This window comes from Onychostruthus taczanowskii, unplaced genomic scaffold (assembly GCF_017590055.1).
Source record: "Onychostruthus taczanowskii isolate IOZ18803 unplaced genomic scaffold, ASM1759005v1 scaffold106, whole genome shotgun sequence".
Lineage (NCBI taxonomy): Eukaryota > Metazoa > Chordata > Aves > Passeriformes > Passeridae > Onychostruthus > Onychostruthus taczanowskii.
Genome location: NW_024497186.1, coordinates 894,730 through 911,353, shown reverse-complemented (window position 1 = coordinate 911,353; position 16,624 = coordinate 894,730). Strand labels below are relative to the sequence as shown.

At 59.1% G+C, this 16,624-nt stretch overlaps 2 protein-coding genes across 4 annotated transcripts; one reads left to right on the top strand and one right to left on the bottom strand.

The window, feature by feature from the left end:
• The first annotated feature begins 48 nt into the window (after positions 1–48).
• FGF22 (fibroblast growth factor 22) lies at positions 49–3,628 on the top strand. 2 transcript variants are annotated; one of them, XM_041415503.1, is made up of 3 exons: positions 49–310; positions 3,090–3,193; positions 3,437–3,628. In XM_041415503.1, exons 1-3 carry the CDS (start codon positions 49–51, stop codon positions 3,626–3,628), a joined length of 558 nt encoding a protein of 185 aa, XP_041271437.1. The 2 variants fall into 2 exon arrangements, with proteins under 2 accessions (XP_041271437.1, XP_041271428.1); XM_041415494.1 differs by having other exon boundaries at positions 3,434–3,628.
• RNF126 (ring finger protein 126) lies at positions 3,452–13,505 on the bottom strand. 2 transcript variants are annotated; one of them, XM_041415482.1, is made up of 9 exons: positions 13,333–13,505; positions 10,688–10,746; positions 9,401–9,464; positions 8,682–8,923; positions 8,070–8,138; positions 7,917–7,986; positions 7,609–7,702; positions 7,046–7,161; positions 3,452–3,653 (listed from the first exon to the last, which is right to left on the bottom strand). In XM_041415482.1, exons 1-9 carry the CDS (start codon positions 13,405–13,407, stop codon positions 3,621–3,623), a joined length of 822 nt encoding a protein of 273 aa, XP_041271416.1. In that variant the 5' UTR covers positions 13,408–13,505; the 3' UTR covers positions 3,452–3,620. The 2 variants fall into 2 exon arrangements, with proteins under 2 accessions (XP_041271416.1, XP_041271407.1); XM_041415473.1 differs by lacking the exon at positions 3,452–3,653 and adding an exon at positions 5,582–6,821.
• Positions 13,506–16,624: the final 3,119 nt, after the last annotated feature.

Genomic DNA, 16,624 nt, shown 5'->3' with positions numbered 1-16,624 from the left:
CGAGTGACCGGGACCGGTGACCCGGGGCAGCCGTCGGGGCGCGGATTTATGAATGGGAGGCACCGCCCCAGCCCCCGCCCCGGGGGCCCCGCCGCCATCGCCGCCTGCCTCGCCGGGGCACTCGCCGTGCTGGCGGGGCCGGGACCGGGACCGGGCAGTGCCACCGGGACCGGCCGGCGGCCCCCCCGCAGCTACGGGCACCTGGAGGGCGACGTGCGCTGGCGGCGGCTCTTCTCCGCCACCCGCTTCTTCCTGCGCATCGACGGCAGCGGCGGCGTGGAGGGAACGCGCTGGAGGGAGCGGCCGGGCAGTGAGTGGGGACGGGACCGGGGACCGGGACGGGGACGGGACGGGGAGAACCGGGATGTGGGGCCGCCCCCGCCCACGGCGGGCGAGAGCGCGATCGCACCGGCTGCCGGGGCTGCGGCGGAGGCGGGCGCTGCCGGGGCCGGACCGGGGCGGAGGCTGGACGGAGGCGCCTCGGGTCGGCGAGGGGAGCCCTCCATGCCCGGCTCGGAGAGAGCCCGCGACTCTTCCCTCTGGGGAAATCTCAGCCAAAGTGCCCGGTCCTCCGGGGGCGCGAGAGCGGCCGGTCCCCGCTGTCCCCCCGCGCTCCGGGAGCGCAACCGGCGCCGGCTGCCCTCGCCCCCGTCACTGCACTGCGGGAGCCGTGAGAGGGGCGCGGACACCGGCGGGCACTGCCCGGGCACCCGGCGTTGCTTTCGCAGCGGCTGGGGTGTCCTAGGGGGTCTCTCGGGGGTCCTTTGTTCCATCTCCTCCTGCCAGTTCACGATGCCTCCCTACCCTGCCTTCCCCATGGACTGGGAGGATCTGATCATTCCCCCACTAACACACTGGGGGGAAAAAGGCTGAAGAGAGTGGGGGATGTAGGAAGCTTTGCCGTGATGCTAGTCCCAGAATGGGGCAGCTGTCCGATGCGGGACAGCAGAACATCCCTGTCAGAGGGGACCATGGAGCTGCCACTGCCTGCAGAGCAAGCTTGGGACTCAAGACAGCTGGGTGGGCAGAGGGACAGAGTCCCCAAGGACGTGGCAGTCCCTGTATGGCTTCAGCAAGAGTCAGGGCTGCAAGTGCCCAGGTATCAGCTGCCCATCGGGGTGCAGGGTCCCAGCCCCTGGGATACGGATGGGGGCACCAGGCTGGCAGGACAAGGACAGGGATCATGGGGGCCTTGGGAAAGGGGGATGCCTGAGCATCCCTCAGGTGCCCTGACAAGGTGTAGGGGTTTGGGGCAGGAGGGCTGCAGGACCCCCAGCCCATGTCCTGGTCCAGCAGAGGCTGCCCTATCTCCTGGTCAGCACAGGACGTCTCCCAGCAGCCACAGGACACGGGAGCCCAGCCCAGCCCAGGGAACCCTCCTGTGGTGTCGGAGGCTGTCGGGAGTCCCGACCAGGCACACTGCCAGCACAAAGCACCCCAACACGTTCCCTCGATGGTGTGGCCATGGGACCTGGCAGGCAGAGCAGCTCCGGGCTGTACATGAGGCTCACTCTGCTTATCTGCGTGCGCCTGGGCTGGGCGCGGGCTCTGCTCCACAGCCCTCACAGAAGCTGCTGGACCAGCCCCACTGGCAGCTCTAGGGTGACAGGGGAGCTTCCAGGGACTCCCCCACCTCAACCCCTGCTCTGCCCCACCTCCTTGAGACCCCTCTGGGGCTGAATGTGACTGGGAGCACTGGGAGCTGGCTCTGACCAGGTACTGGCCAGGCACCTGCAAACAAAGGGCGGCAGAGCCGGCCGGAGCACTGGGAACAGAAGGGGGTTATTTTTAGAAAAGCACAAGTCCTTATAAATAGCAGCAGCTTCAGACAGTGATCAAGTGGGATGGATTCACAGGCGTTTGCTCAGCCCTTCCCCTCCACAGCCCTCGTCAGTGCCTTCCCATGGCAGCACTGAAGCAGCTGGGCTGAAAATCCCGGGGGAGCCCAATGCTCGGGAGCCCTCACGCTGCCCCAGTGCTGCATCCACCCTGCCCTCCCAGCCTCCCGCAGGCAGGTGATGCCCAGGGAACGCCAGCAACGCCGGGAGATTGATGAAAGCCCTTCCCCTGGGGCTGCAGCCCCCACGCTGTGTGTGCCACCAGCCAAAACCTCTGTGTGTCCTCCCACCATGTCCAGCCCCTGCAGTGGTGCCCAGTGGCCGGTCCTGCTGTGGCTCCAGCCCTTCCTGCTGCCCTGCCCACACTGCTCTCACTGCACATTCCTTCTCCCCTTCCCACCCTGCCGTGTGCCTGGCGGGCGGGCAGCGGCACTCCGGGCTGGCCGGCGTGAGGCAGTGCAGGAATCCAGGGGCCCCGATGATGCTCTGGGTGTTTCCCCGTGCCAGAGCCGCTGGTCTGACCACATGCCTTTCCCATTAGCGGCCGAGCCGGAGCTCGGCGGTCGGGGCACACGCACGCCAGCCCAGCTGTGGCTTCACAGCCCGGCTGCAGCCGCCCCCCGGGCTCATCCTCATGTCCTGCTGTGCTCCTCCACCCGCCAGCCCACAGTGCTGGGCACACGGCCGCTTGTCCTCGTTTGTGCCACTAGGAAACCCGGCATCCACAGAGGGCACTGTCCTGGCGTGTTCCTGTCCCTGCAGAGCTCTGTCCGCGTGCCTTCGTCCACCAAAACACGATGTGTGCTGTCGCTGTCACCCCCATGCACACTTGGCCCTTTCGAGAGCCACGGCAGCCTCAGTGCCCTGCGTGTGCTCGGGCCGGGCACTGCGGGAGGTGGTTCAGGGCCCCGGGGCACCGCTGGGGATGGATGAACGGGCAGAGCTGCCAATGAGGGGAGGACACACGTGCCATGTGCTTGGCATCCCTCCCGCACAGCCCCGCTTCTGGGAAGTGGCTGGACCCTGGGGAGGAGAGGAGTAAAGATCAAACCTTCCTTGGATCAGAGGTTCCTCCTCCCACTCCCAGCTTGGGCTGCAGCCCTTGTTCCTCTGGCTGCTCTGCCTCTGGATGAAGATCAGCAACTCCCTCCCTGTAGAAGGACATTGTGGCCGCAGAGCCAGCAGGGGCAGGGCCCCTCGGGGAGGTCGCCCGTCCCTCCCTGGCTCATGCCGCGCCTCCCTGTCCCGCAGGCATCGTTGAGATCCGGTCGGTGCGTGTCGGCGTCGTGGCCATCCGGGCGGTGCACACCGGCTTCTACCTGGCCATGAACAAGCGGGGGAGGCTCTACGGGTCGGTAGGTCGGACGCTGCCTCCTGGGAGGGACTGCACCAGAGTCAGAGGCTCAGGGCAGAGTTGGAACAGGGTCCTGCTTTCCCGTGCCCTGACCTGCTCCCCCGCAGGGGACTGCACCCACCAAGCCCCTCTGCCCCTTGGGGACCAGAGAGGAGCCAGGGTCCTGCCCTGCCCCACTCTTGGGGTCCGAGGGGCTCCAGCTGAGCGTAGCCACCCCTCACCCCCTTCCCTCTCCTGCCAGAAGGAGTTCAGCCCCAACTGCAAGTTCACGGAGCGCATCGAAGAGAACGGCTACAACACGTACGCGTCGCTGCGCTGGCGGCACCGCGGCCGCCCCATGTTCCTCTCGCTCAATAGCAAGGGCAGGCCACAGCGAGGGGGCAGGACACGCCGGCAGCACCTCTCCACACACTTCCTCCCCATGCTCGTCAGCTGAACGCCGTGGGCAGCTCCAGACGGTCCTGTAGGAAGAAAAAAAAAAAACCAAACAAAAAAAATGTTATTTTATTTATGTACATATCTATTTTTTGCTATTTATTGCTTTATTTTTAATGCACGGCAGAGGAGGGATGTGGAAGGCAGATGCTCCAGACTCAGCCGTGCGGGGCTGTGGCTCTCCCACTGCTCCCAAATTTGCCCTAAACCAGGACACCCCGGCACAGAGCTGATGTGGTGCAGCTGGGGAACACGACTGGAACAGGGGCCAGGATCTGCTAATGGCATCTCTGCAGGGCTGGGATGTACCAGCAGGTTGTCTGTGTCCGAGCTTCCGTGGCAATTAAAGCTGTGTTCATGGTATGGAACAGGAGCAGGTCTTGGAGCTTTGATGGTGAACTTGGCTTGGGATGGGAGGGATTGGCTCCCGTGTGGTTGTGGCTGCAGCCACCAGTGTCATTGCTGCCACTGGCAGGGAGCCCAGCTGGTCCTTTGCCACATCCAGCTTTTCATTGACCCCCACCCACCCTGCAGGAAAACAGCCACGGTGGTTCAGTGGCACAAAGGAGGGAGCAGGAGGAGCAGGAGCCAGCCCAGATCCTCAGGCAGACACAGCTCCAGGGCTGTCCCTGGCCACAGCCAGTGCCAGCCAGTCCTTCAGCCTAGCTCTGCATCCCCAACAAAAACACAGCTGGGACAGTGGACAGTGGTGAGGACCAGCCCCTCACCTGGAGGGCAGCATGGCCAGGAATAGCACCTGTGCCTCAGCGTCCTGGCCAGGGTACATCCCTGCACCACCTCACACCTGCCTTGGCCAGGCCCAGCATCCCGGTCACTGTCACGTCAGACAGAGCAATGGCCCCAGCAAAAACCACCAAACTCGTTCCATTTCTGACCCAACCAGCTCCAAGTGAGTCTGAGAGGGAACAGCCACTGTATTAACCATGTGGTGACTGTGGTGAGCCCCTGCCAGGTGGGCAGCAGCTGCCATGCACCCACCTTGGACTTTGCTCAGCCCACTTGAAACCCATCTGAGCACTGCTCACACATGAGAAATCATCCCCAAGCACCTGGGGGAGCCAGGACCCCCGTCACAGCTGAAACACAGTGGGACAGGAAAGGTTTTTCCAGGTCTCTTTTTTTGGTGACTAAACAGCAAAGCCTTTCCTCGGTGTCGGGTCAGCCGATGGACACGTGCAGGTTCAGCTGGGACCTTCTTGCTGCCACCCACCTCAGCAGCCCAGGCTTCTGGCTCAACCCCTGGCAGAGGATGAGCCATTAACCCCGACACACCAGTCCCGAGATAAACCCTCCTGTGAGATGAAAGGCGCCGCCACGCTGCCCGGCCAAGCCGAGGAAGAAAAACAGTCCGGGCAAGTCGCTCCCTGCCAGCCCCTGGCCCTGGCACAGCTGGTGACACTTTCTCCAACAAACCAACTTCCTGCGTTCTGAAATGGCTCAAGAAAGACCAAACCATCCTTCCCCCTCCTAACAGAGGTTCATCTCTTCTCAGGAAGCTCATGGAGGGGCCAGGTCCTGGGGTGATGGCTGCTTTAGAAGACACCTGAGCTCTGCTGGAGCTACCACCTTCCCCAGCAGCCCCAAAAGCCAAGGGAGAGGCAGGGAACCCCCCAAACTGCCAAACCCTCCACCCACTTCCCTGGCAGCTCCCATGGGGGCAGGTTGTCCCTTGTCTGCTCTGGCCTCTGCCCCAGAGCAGTCCCAACGTGTGGTACCATCACGGACCCCCAGCCCTCTAGGAAATCTCCTGACCACCTCAAGTGCCTGTGAGGGGAAGGGGTTCCCAGTGAGGGATGGTGAGAGCTTCTCCTCTCATGCCTCAGGGCCCAGGAAGCAGGGACATGGCAGGGAGTCACTGCCCGCTCTGGTGACATTCTTGTCATTCTCCGAGCTCCAGCTCTGTCACAGAAACTGAGTCACAAACATACCTGGATATTTTTCTCTCTCTCCTTGTTTTAATCAGCTCTATTTTAAGTAGCTTTGCAATACATTTTTTTTTTTTTCTCCAAAATGTTGTTTTCCTGGTAATTACTCGGTCACAATGAGATTTGCTGGTCCTGGTTCTGCTGCACACCCAGTCCTGTGTCGGCCCAGCAGAACAGCCTGCCCCAGCTGCGAGGGGGGCAGGACTGTAAGGGGAAGAAGGTGTAAAAAATAGAAAACACCAGGCGAGGATGATTCCAGCTGCGATCCTTGGCTACCTGTGCAGTGATCCACAGGCTGGCAGTGGCTCCCACCGGAACTCCCAGCACGCAGGAGGGCTCAGAGAGGCCCAGCCTGCCCGGGGAAGGCAGGACAGCTTGGTGGCCTCAGAGCTTACCCTGTAGCTTTCCTCAAATCATGCATAATGGCTCGCAGAGCTGAAATGTCCATTTATTGACAACAGTAATAATTTAAGATTATAAAAACCCCTTTCAGTGTTGAGTATCAGCGGGCGAGGTTATAAAGAGAAATAAAAGGGACTCGAGATGGGACAGGGAAGGATCCCGGGGTCTACTTGAGAGTTCCTGTTTCAGTGACAGCTATTGGTCCTCCCCAGATGGTGATCCTGGGGGGAGGCAGCATCCTTATACTTCCATTTTAGACGTCAATCTCCAAAGCAGAAAAGATAGTATCCAAGGGGAGGAGGAGCAAAAGAAATAAAAGAAAGGGATCTCAAATTCAAACCCATACAAACAACCTTTCCATTCGGGATTCAACCACTCGCTCAGCACCTCGGGGTTCCCAGCCGGGGAGCGCAGCAGCCTCGCACTGCAATGGGTAAAGTCCACGCAAAGAGGATGTTTTTATTGACAGACAGAGCTCTTTCCCCCCTTTTTCATCACAGAACTTGAGGCTTCTCATCTCTGAAGGACCCAGAGGCTCCGTGTCTTCAGAAATCAAAAGGAAATTCTGGGGGCACCGCTCCTGCCTCGTCCCCTCCCCTCGCTCTGCTCTGGAAGCCCCTTTGGCTGCTCGCGGTGGCCAGGGAGGGAGGGGGGACAGTGGAAGGGCCCCGGGGACAGAGGGTGCGTTAAGATTCATGAGTTGTTCGATGAGTTTTCATTACTTGGTGAGCTGGAGGAAGAGGAGGAGGAGGAGGATGACGAGAAGTTCATCCCTGTGAGTCCTGGGGGGTTTGTGGCAGTGTTTTGTCCACTTAAACTTTTCCGGCAGACGGGACACGTGTCATGCTTTGGGGAGCAGACAAAAAACAAAACAAGAAATATGGCAAACGGGATTAGAAACACAACAGGGGGGCAGCACTCGAGGAATGGGCTGGGATGACACTCCATCCTCTGACCACAGGCTGCTGGTGCTCAGGCCTCACCATGGAGGTAGGAAAATATTTACAGAGGGGAGCAGGACCAGACAAAGCCCCCAGTGCTGCACGCCCCAGGCACTGCCCTGCACTCACCTGCTCCAGCCACGGGACGATGCAGCCGTCGTGGAAGAGGTGATTGCACGGTAACTGCCGCACGTTCTCCCCGACTGTGTAGTCTTCCTTACACACAGGGCACTCCAACCCGGAATCTGCACGGCACAGGGAAAGCCAAGCCCAGCTGAGCAGAGGAGGAGAGAACGACACGCAAAGCCCCCGACTCAGAACTCATCATCCCTCTCCCCTTCTCTGCCACTGCTCCATCCCTGTCAGGAGGAAAGCCTGGTGCTCTGCAGTCCCCACACCATCACCCCACCTCCCCCTGCCCAGGGTATGCCTCATCCTTCCCTTCCCTTTTGCTTTTCCATCTCTATCCACACTGAACTTCTTACAGCCTCCCCAGGGCAAATCTGTCCAGCCTACACTGCTCTTTTTTTGTGTGAGTATAACAGAGCCCCTCCAGCTCTCTGCCCATTTTGAAATATTTTATGCCTCAAAGGTACAAACAGACAAAATTCAAGTCCCAAGAAAACATTACAGAGAGCTTCCAGTGAGCACCCTGTGCTCACTATGCTCAACTCCATGGAGCAGACACATACCTACGTGCTCCTGTGTGATCTGTATGGTGGGGAGGGCCTGGATCTTCTCTTTGTCCGCTGGTGGCGGTCCAGTGTTTTCAAACTGATTCAGTAACTGGAAAAACAACCAGCCAGGCAGGCAGAAGAGAGAGGTGAGCTTAGCAGCACACAGAATCCACTCATTTCCTGAGCCAGGGCACCTGGACCCTGCACTGTGGATCCTTTCCCATTTCAGTCCCCCCAGCCCTCATTCCCTGCACCCCCACAGGTGCTGCCTCTCCTGCAGCACTGCACAGGAGGATGGAGACAGCAGGGAACCCCACTTTTACCTGTGTGATAATCGCATCTAGGCCATTGGCACCCCAGGCGTAGTCCATCGGATTTGAGTGCAGGACTCCCCTGAAGAGCAAGGACAGCAAGTGAGTTCATCCTGGAGCACCAACGAGACACTGTCAGAGAGAGCAGTACATCCTCCAACTCACCAAGGGCCCAGGCCTAGGTTCGGAATTGTGGTCGGTGCAATAATGCCATTGACCAGCTGCTGGATAATTCTGAAAGACAAGAAAACCAGGATTGTGTAAGAATTAAAGTTTGCTGGCTCCCAGCCCAGCACCCCAGCATGGAGGGAGAGGCTGAGTAAGCTGAATACTGTCACATTGTTGGGGGCAATTAAAAATACCCTACAGCAATTGCAATGGCAGCTTAGGGAGTGATCAGCCACTGATAAAGTTTCAGTATTTGATTCATAAGGGGACAATTCCTGACAAGATGAAGAATGGCTCCCAGGATGCACTTACACAAACACCGTCTGGTGTTCTCTTCTGTTTCTCCTCATGGCAAGTACAACATTTTTGCAACACCTGGCAATGACCAGGGAATATTTTCCCACTACAGGACAAACTCCCAAGCACAATCCATGTCACCACCCAGCTCCAACAACCCCAACAGACCCCAAAAGCAGGAGCTGCCAACAGGCTCAGCCGGGACACAGATGACACCCAGGGCAGTGCTGGAGATCTTTGGGATGCTGCTCCCATAAGCCAGGAGAAAAGGGGAGAAAAGGCTCCCTCCTGAGGCACCAGAGTGGTTCTCACCCTTCCAGCGTGGGGACGCCCTCGTGCCTGCCCGAGGCTCGGCGCGCGGCCAGGCGGGCGCGGGGCTGCCGGGCGCCGTAGCGGTGCCGGGACTGGTGCTCGCGCTCCCGCCGGTTCTCCGAGTCCCGGTTGTCTTCCGGCTGCACGTTGGACCCGAAGGGAAATTCAAAGCTGTCGTCAAAGAAGCCGAAAGCAAACTGGCCATAGCCCGGGGGCAAGGTGAACAAGTGCTGATCCACGTTCTGGAGGGAATGCAGAGAACAGACTGTGACAAGAGGAGGAACAGCCCTCGGCTCCCGCGGAGTCCCTGCAGCTGCCTGGGGTGACACTGGGACCAGCACCCTCAGCAGCAGCTCAGTGAGGAACAGACACTGGAATTGCACACAAAGGCAGAAATAATCACAGTTCCCTGGTTTCTGTTTGGTGTGTCACTGCTGCTTCCGAGCTGAGGCTACTGCATAGCAACACACCCAAATCCCGCTCTCCAAATCCTGCTGAGCCCCCTCACGACGGGAATCAGCTATGAGTGATGGTCCTGTGTAACACACACAGCAAAAATATGGTATGTGGAGATTTCAGCAGGAGCAGCATGTGGAGGATATTAATTCCTCCTTTCCAAATTCTGTCATGATCTGGGAACCTTTTAAACAATGCACTATTGGAAAAACACTCAATCCAACAGCAAAGCAGGTGTCGGAAGAGAGAAAGGACTTGCTCACCTCAAAAGGATGCCTGCTCTGATCAGTGGCTGATGTGGAGGAGCTGGTCTCATTGTCAGCATTCCTATGGAGAATGAAAAGCACTGGTAATCTTCTCACAGCAGCTTCCAAGGCTTTTCTGCCCCCCTCCCATCCCAGGCAGCTCAACAGAACCTGGTCCTCCCTCAGCTGCTGATTTTCTGATTGCCTAGATCAATTTTCCCTCCCCCTTTTTACCCTACCCTATTAGATCTCACAGGCTACAGAGAAGTGCCTGAACCATGATGTCAAGCAAGGATTTGCCCCACAATCCATCTCAAACACACCAGCTAATCCTCCGGAGCACCAGGAAGACTTAAGGCACAAATGCTGCTCGCTGTGACCCCAAGACACAGAAGTCTAATCTTGAATCAAAGAACTTCTCTACTGCAGAAGCATGTAACCCAACGGCTCAGGATATTGGGAAAACTCTAACTGTTGTCAGACTTCTGCTTTCAGAGCTGCAGGAACATTTCCTGCTCAGAATCAAGCTTTGCATTCATGGTAACAAAACTGCTGAGATTCAGCAACAATGTGACTCTGCCAAGGTCACAGGGAATCACCAAAACAGTCAGGATCAGCCAGGACGGATTTTCTGCTCCAGGGCTGGTGATCAAACCAAACATTACCTGCTCAGTGCAGAAGCCCCAGGCTATGCAGACAAGCAGGCAAGCAACTCCCATTGCCCCTGGCCCCTGCACAGGCCTGTCCTGGAGCTGGTCAGAGTTGGGGCCCCACAAACACAACTGAAACATTTTAAGACATTCCTGCCGCTCCTGCCACCAGCGGCAGCAGAGCAGCACAGAAACACAGACCTCACTGCTCCAGGGCAGAGTCCAAAGTCTCAGGCACAACATTTTGCTGTTCATTTCCAACACAGTCACTACTTACACTGAGCTGTCCCTGCAGTCACCATTCCCAGATCCCTCTCTCTGGGGTTATCTCTGCCCTGATGACACAGATCAGGTCAGAGCCACCACACAGCATGGGGAAAGCCTCCCTACCACTTTTTGTGTTTGTTTGAAATCAAACCATTCCTGCCCCACCCCTCAGCAGAGACACTGGGCACTCAGCACTGCCGTGGCAGATTGGCCTGTGGATGCAAACTCTGCCAACAAAGCAGTATTCCAAAAGTGAGGAAAGATGAGCTAAAGCTGGGGCACAAGCAATAGAAACGGTGCATTTTATATCAAACATTGCCTTTGAACTAGGAAGAGAGCAAAGCAACCTGGGCTCACTGGAGCAGCAGCCCCTGGGGCAGCACATTACCTCGGCTCCTCAGGAAGCTCTTCAATAAAACCAGACTCACACCGTGGGCAGATGTAGTCCTGCAGGAGAAGACACAGCAGGTGAGAGAAGGAGGTGGTACCTCAGAGCTGCAGGGTCCTGCAGTCTGCCATCCCCAGCACATGCCATGGTCCCAGAGCCACAGAGACCCCAAACCCCAACATCTCCCTTCCTGAGCTCAGCCTAAGCCTGTGGGAGCTCAGCTTAAAAATGATGAGGGTGATGCTGATTAATCCCCAGTACAGACACAGCATTAGGTACCTGCTGATTAAGTTCCAGTGAAGTGAAAGTGAAACCCCCAAGGTTCCCTGAGCAGCAGCCTTCAAACTTTGGCCCAGCTGTGTGTTTGAGGAGCAGAACACAATGCAGGAATGGCAGCAGGGACTCAGCAAGGTCCTGGTGCTCAGGGAGGCTGAATGGTCCCTGTCACTAACACAGCCTGGGGTTCACAGCACACAGGGACACTCTGGGTTGTTGTGCAGCCAGGACCTCACTACAGAGACCTGTCACCACCCCAGTCCCGGGGCACTGAGTGTGCCAGGACAGGCTGAGTGTGCAGCCCCTGTGGCAGCCACCTCCTCACCATTCCTGGGGTTAGGGAGGAGTTTATCCTCTACAACCTGTCCTGGGCAGAGCAGCCCAGATCACTGGAGACCCTGAAAAGGACCTGTTTCACTTCCCAGTGCAGCACAGAGCCAATCCCATCCCCTGCCCCACGGCGGGCACACACCACCCCAAATCCCTGTGCTGGCAGAGCTGGGCTCAGCACAGAAGGCATTTAAGAGCTTCTAAAAACAATGGCACTTCCTTTTGCTGCTGTGTTGAATTGGCACAGCCCTGAGCCAGACTGAGGGATTCCCCCAAGGAGCTGAGTTGTTGATAAGGCCCTTGGGGTCGCTCCTCTGGCCACTACAGCCGACCCTGATAAGGCCCCAGGGAAGGAGCAGAGCTTGGAGCCCCTGCACGTGTCCCATCTGCCCAGGGAGATACAGGAGCAGACTGGGAGAGGTGGCTGCTCCCTCTCCCACACAGCACTGCCCGTCTGCTGCTGTGGAACAACCATCTCTGTACCACTGACACCAGGTCTGAGCTCAGGGTCTCCTGTGTGAGCACAGGGGACTGTAGCCCATGAAACCCCCTGCCCATGAAACCCCCTCTGTGCTGCTTCCCACCAGTACAAACTGGTGGGCACACACGTGGCATGGGGGTGAGTGACCGTGGCCTGAGCACGCTGCCCCAGGGAGCTCTGTGTGTTGTGTGTGTGTTGTGTGTGTCTGTGTGCTCACTGGCAGCTCCCAGCACAGGGATCAGCACATTCCTCAGCAGCTGGAACAGCACAAATGTCAAAGTTTGTTGTTTCTGGGGCTGTTTGAGTCCCTCCTTTGGCAGCGCTGGTTACTGCGCCTGCAGATGGTGAATGAAACCTGAGGGATCCCCAAAACAAGCTGATGAACTCACAGACCTGAGCCCCCAAACACAGAACCCGCTCCCTGCCTGGCCCAGCCTGGCAGAGAGGGCCCAGCTGGCACAGCCAGGAGTGCCCAGCCAAGTGCACACAAGCAGATGTGAGCACAGCCCAGCACGGGCTGTTTGAACAGAAATAAAGAACAGATTTCCTGGGTTACCTCCCGGCTCCTGCCCACAGCCCACGTGTGCCCAGCTCAGTGAGCTTGCCCTCACTCTTACACACGAGCTGGGAGCTCCAGCATGGCCCACCCTGGCCCAAACGAGAGGGCAAAAGGACAAATCACACATCACAAAGCAGCCACCCCCGGCAGGGACAGCTCTGCTTGTCCTCAGAGACTTTTCATGTTGAGTGCCAACACCCAGCAATGACTTTTGGGACCTGGTGCTGTGAAAAGTGTCAGGATAAAGAGACCAGCAGCACTCTCCAAATCACATTTAACATCTCAGGAAGCCAAGCAGGGCGACAACTGATCCACCAGATCCTCCCTACCAGCCCGCACTCCTTTTCCACCCACACCAGGACAAGCTCCACACACACCGGATTTTGGTGTGTGATTCAAACACCTGCCCAGGTGCCTACACAGCACTTCTACCCACGTCCTGCCGTGCCCCTCCCTGCGCCCTCCGCGGGGTTTTTATCGTGTTCATGAAACCCCCCTAAAAAACCACCGAGAAACCCCCACCGCCCCGCGCCGCTCCACCGGCCCCGGATGGGCTCAGGCTGCTCGGGCTGGGGGTGTCACAGCTGGGCCCGGGGGCTGCTGCCGGACGGACTCCCGGCCCAGCCCGGCTCCCCGCGGGGCAGCCGGAGCGCTCGAACCGCCGCGGGCCCCCCATGCGGGCGGAACGGGGCCGAGGGCCCCTCCCGCAGCGCCGCCCCCGCCGCGGCTCGCCCAGCTGCTGCCCCTCGGCCAGGCTGGCCCGTTCCTCCCGCAGACCCTCTCCCCTGCTCGCCGCAGCCCCGCTCCCTCGCTACGGACACCTCCCCGAGCCCCGGTGGCGCGGGTGGAGCCCCACAGGGCAGCCCCCGCCTCCCGGCCGCTCAGGCCCCCTGGGCCCCTCAGGCCTCGCCCCCACGTGCCCGCCCCCTACGGGGCCCCCGCCCGGCCCTGCCCGCGCTTCCGGCCCTCCCCGGCGGCCCTCCCCGGTCCCCCGCTCACGGGCAGGCGCGGGGCGATCTCGGCCGAGCAGCAGTGGCAGAAGAACCGGCCCGGCTGCGGCGACGCCTCCGCCATCTTCCCTACCCGCCGGCCCCGCCCCCCGCGCGCGCCGCGGCGCCGACGGCGGCCGAGGGGGGACAGGGGAGAGCGCGTGGAGGAAACGCGGAGGGGGAAACGGGCCGAGGGGGCGTGGTTAATAAGGGGGCGTAGCTAATTATATCAAGCGAGTGGGCGTGACTTGACATATAAGGCGATGGGGCGTGGCCGGGAAAGCGGCGGGACTGGATTCCCGATTCCGGGAACTCCCCTGCATTCCGGGAACCCCCCAATTCTGGGAACCCCCCCAATCCTTCCTGCACCCCCTCCTCCCCGGGCTCCTGATCCCTCTCTCAGCCCCACCGGACCCCCCAGCTTTAAAATATCAGCCCAAAAGCTGGCTTATTGATTTAATTTTTAAAAGAAGTGGAAAAAATGAGCTGGGGAGAGGGGGAGTCCCCCGAAAGGAGGAAAAAGGGAGTGAAAATCCCAGTGAGAATCCGGGGAGCTGCTTCAAGATGCAATAGCCCCAGAGGAACTGCAATGTTCTGTTTTGGCAGAACACTTTCAGGCTGGGTGTTTCTCCCAGACTTTTGCCCCTTGGGTGCTGGGGAGGTTTTTGGGGTTGAAAGGTGGAATATCGGTTTTTGGGAACATGAGAATCCCACCTGCGGTTCGGTTCAGGGCCAGCGTTTTGCCCAGGCTGCAGCAGAGGCTCTGCCTGGCCCTCATTGGGGTCCCAAGCCTCAGGGGCTGTTGTGTGGCATGGTAGAAACAGGGTTTTGGGGTGATTTTGAGGTATCCACGCGATATGGGTGATTTTTAGGGTGACTTTGGGGTATACACGTGATATGGGTGATTTTGAGGAGATTTTGGGGTACCCACGCAATATGGGCGATTTTTGGGGTGATTTTTTGGGAGATTTTGGGGCATCCACGTAATATGGATGATTTTTGGGGTGATTTTTGGGAGATTTTCGGGCATCCATGCGATATGGGTGATCTTGGGGAGATTTTGGGGTATCCACGCGATATGGGCGATTTTCGGGCTGATTTTTGGGAGATTTTGGGGCATGCACGCGATACGGGCGATTTTCGGGCTGATTTTTTTGGGGAGATTTCGGGGCATCCACGCGGCGCGGTTGCGAGCCTTTGGGCAGGGGGATTGCGAGGCTGCGAGGCGGGACTGGAGCGGCAGAACCGCGCGGTTTGAAGAGTCCCGCACAGCGGGGCTGCGGGGTTTCGGAGCTCCAGCCCCGCTCCCAGCAGGTGGCATCTTCATCCCGGGGTTTGCCGCTCCAGCTTCGCCGGATGGAGCCGGGGAGGGATTTGCGGAGCTGGGCAGAGCGGGGACAGGGGCTGGACGCTGGTGGCACCCAGCTCTGGAGGGCTGGGGCAGGGTCAGCCGTGCGGGAATTGCGGAGTTACAGCGGCTGATCGATGATGCCGGCCGCCGATAAGGCGCGTTGGGATTTATTTACAGGTGATGAGGAAACCGTAACCATTTTATTCGGGAGGTGGGTCCAGACAGTGCGTCGTGGCCCAGCCCGGAGCCAGACAGAGCCCGGAGCCCCAGCGCGGAGCCCGCGGCTCCGGACGGGGCATTTCACCCCCCGAGGGAAGCTCCTTCCCCGCGGCTCTCCGTGCCCTGTTTCACCGTCGGAAGACAAGTTGCCACTTGATCAAATGGGTGCCGGGTGCCTGTGGGATGGTGGGGAGGAAGGATCCGACTCCACTGACTTTGTCCCTCTGGAATTCCCTGACGCAGGAGCTGTGGAAGCTGAACGTGGCAACACTCGTTGGGATGCAAATGGCAGAGGATGTGGATGCTCACGGAGATAAGGGCAGCAGAGCGGGCGCACAGCAGTGGGGAGGGTCCCCCAAAAGCCCCTCACTCATCTGTTGGGGTTTGCCTCCATGTCAGGACTGCAGTCCCTGCCCATCCCTCATTGCTGGAGAGGGGATTGCCCTTCTCTGGGGGCTGAGGCTCCCAGACAGCCCTGCCTTTGGCCCCAGCCATGATTCCTCCCCACAGAGAGCATGAAAATCCCATGGAGACCCCATCTCTGATGGTGTTCGGGCACCCTGAGATTGGGGGTTCTGTGTTCGCCTGTCCCCCTTCCTTCTGCTCCCTCCGAGGAAGCTGCGTCTGGTCAGGAGCAAATTTGAGTCACCCAGGGAAGGATTTTCCCACGGTGCTGCAGAAAGGCAAACTGCACCCTCACCTGAGAGGGCTGACGAGGAGGTGACACCTCCCCAGGTAGGATCGAGTCATCATTAGACACAGCCCGCTCCCAAATCGGCCACCCCGCTTGGGAAGGGCAGCGGAAAATCTCCCAGCAGAAAATCCCAATGTCCGAGGGGGTGGCACAGGCTGGGGGGCTCCTCCAGCAGCTCAGAGCCACCATCCCACCTGGGCTGAGCAGTGGAGGGGACACGTGCCCCAAAGAGGGGGTCAAGGGATTCCTCCTGGCCTCTGGACGCTGTGCTCCTGAAGAAAGTGGGGACTGGAGCTGAAAGCCCCTCATGCCCAGGTGCTGGAGGCACAGGGGCAGCTCCGGGCACGGGCTCATCCCAGGCTCTGCCTTGAGCCCTGGGAAGCACAAGCAGCTCCTGGAGCCAGAGCAGCTCCCAGAGCAATTCCTGCCAAGTGAGAATAACTGGTGCAGCTGGTCTCCCTGCTCCCCTCCACCCCACATCATATATAATTGCCTATTTTAATTAATAAATTGGAGGCCACTCAAAGGAAAGCGGCGAGATTCCTTACAGACACTGCCGGGATTGTCTACCCGCCCCGAGCCAGTCGTGTCACGGCGGATTTGAATCGGTTTCCTTTGAATTTGCTCAGACAGATCGAGAGATTTACATCCCCCACCTCATCTCCTGGAGCCTCACACCTCCAGGCTGTGGGTCTGGATCCCACCTGGCAGTGATCCAGCAGCTCATGGTGATCCGGGAGCAGCGGCACAGGCTGAGCCCCGTCCTCAGCACCCTGGGGGGACGCTGCTGGAGGGTGGTCCCCAGCCCCCCATGCCTCTGATCCCTCGATCAGAAGGGCTGGTGGCATCTTGGTGGTCCTTCCCTGGCCCAGCTGTGGTGTCCCAGTGGCTCACCTTCCCCTGGGAGCAGCCAGGGCAGAGTGGCTCAGGGGAAGTTCATGGTCCCAGGGGGCTGATTTTAAGCTCCACCAAAAATTTTCCTTTCTCTTGTTTTTTCTTTTTGGATTCTTTCCCTTTTTATGCTTGGTTTAAACCATT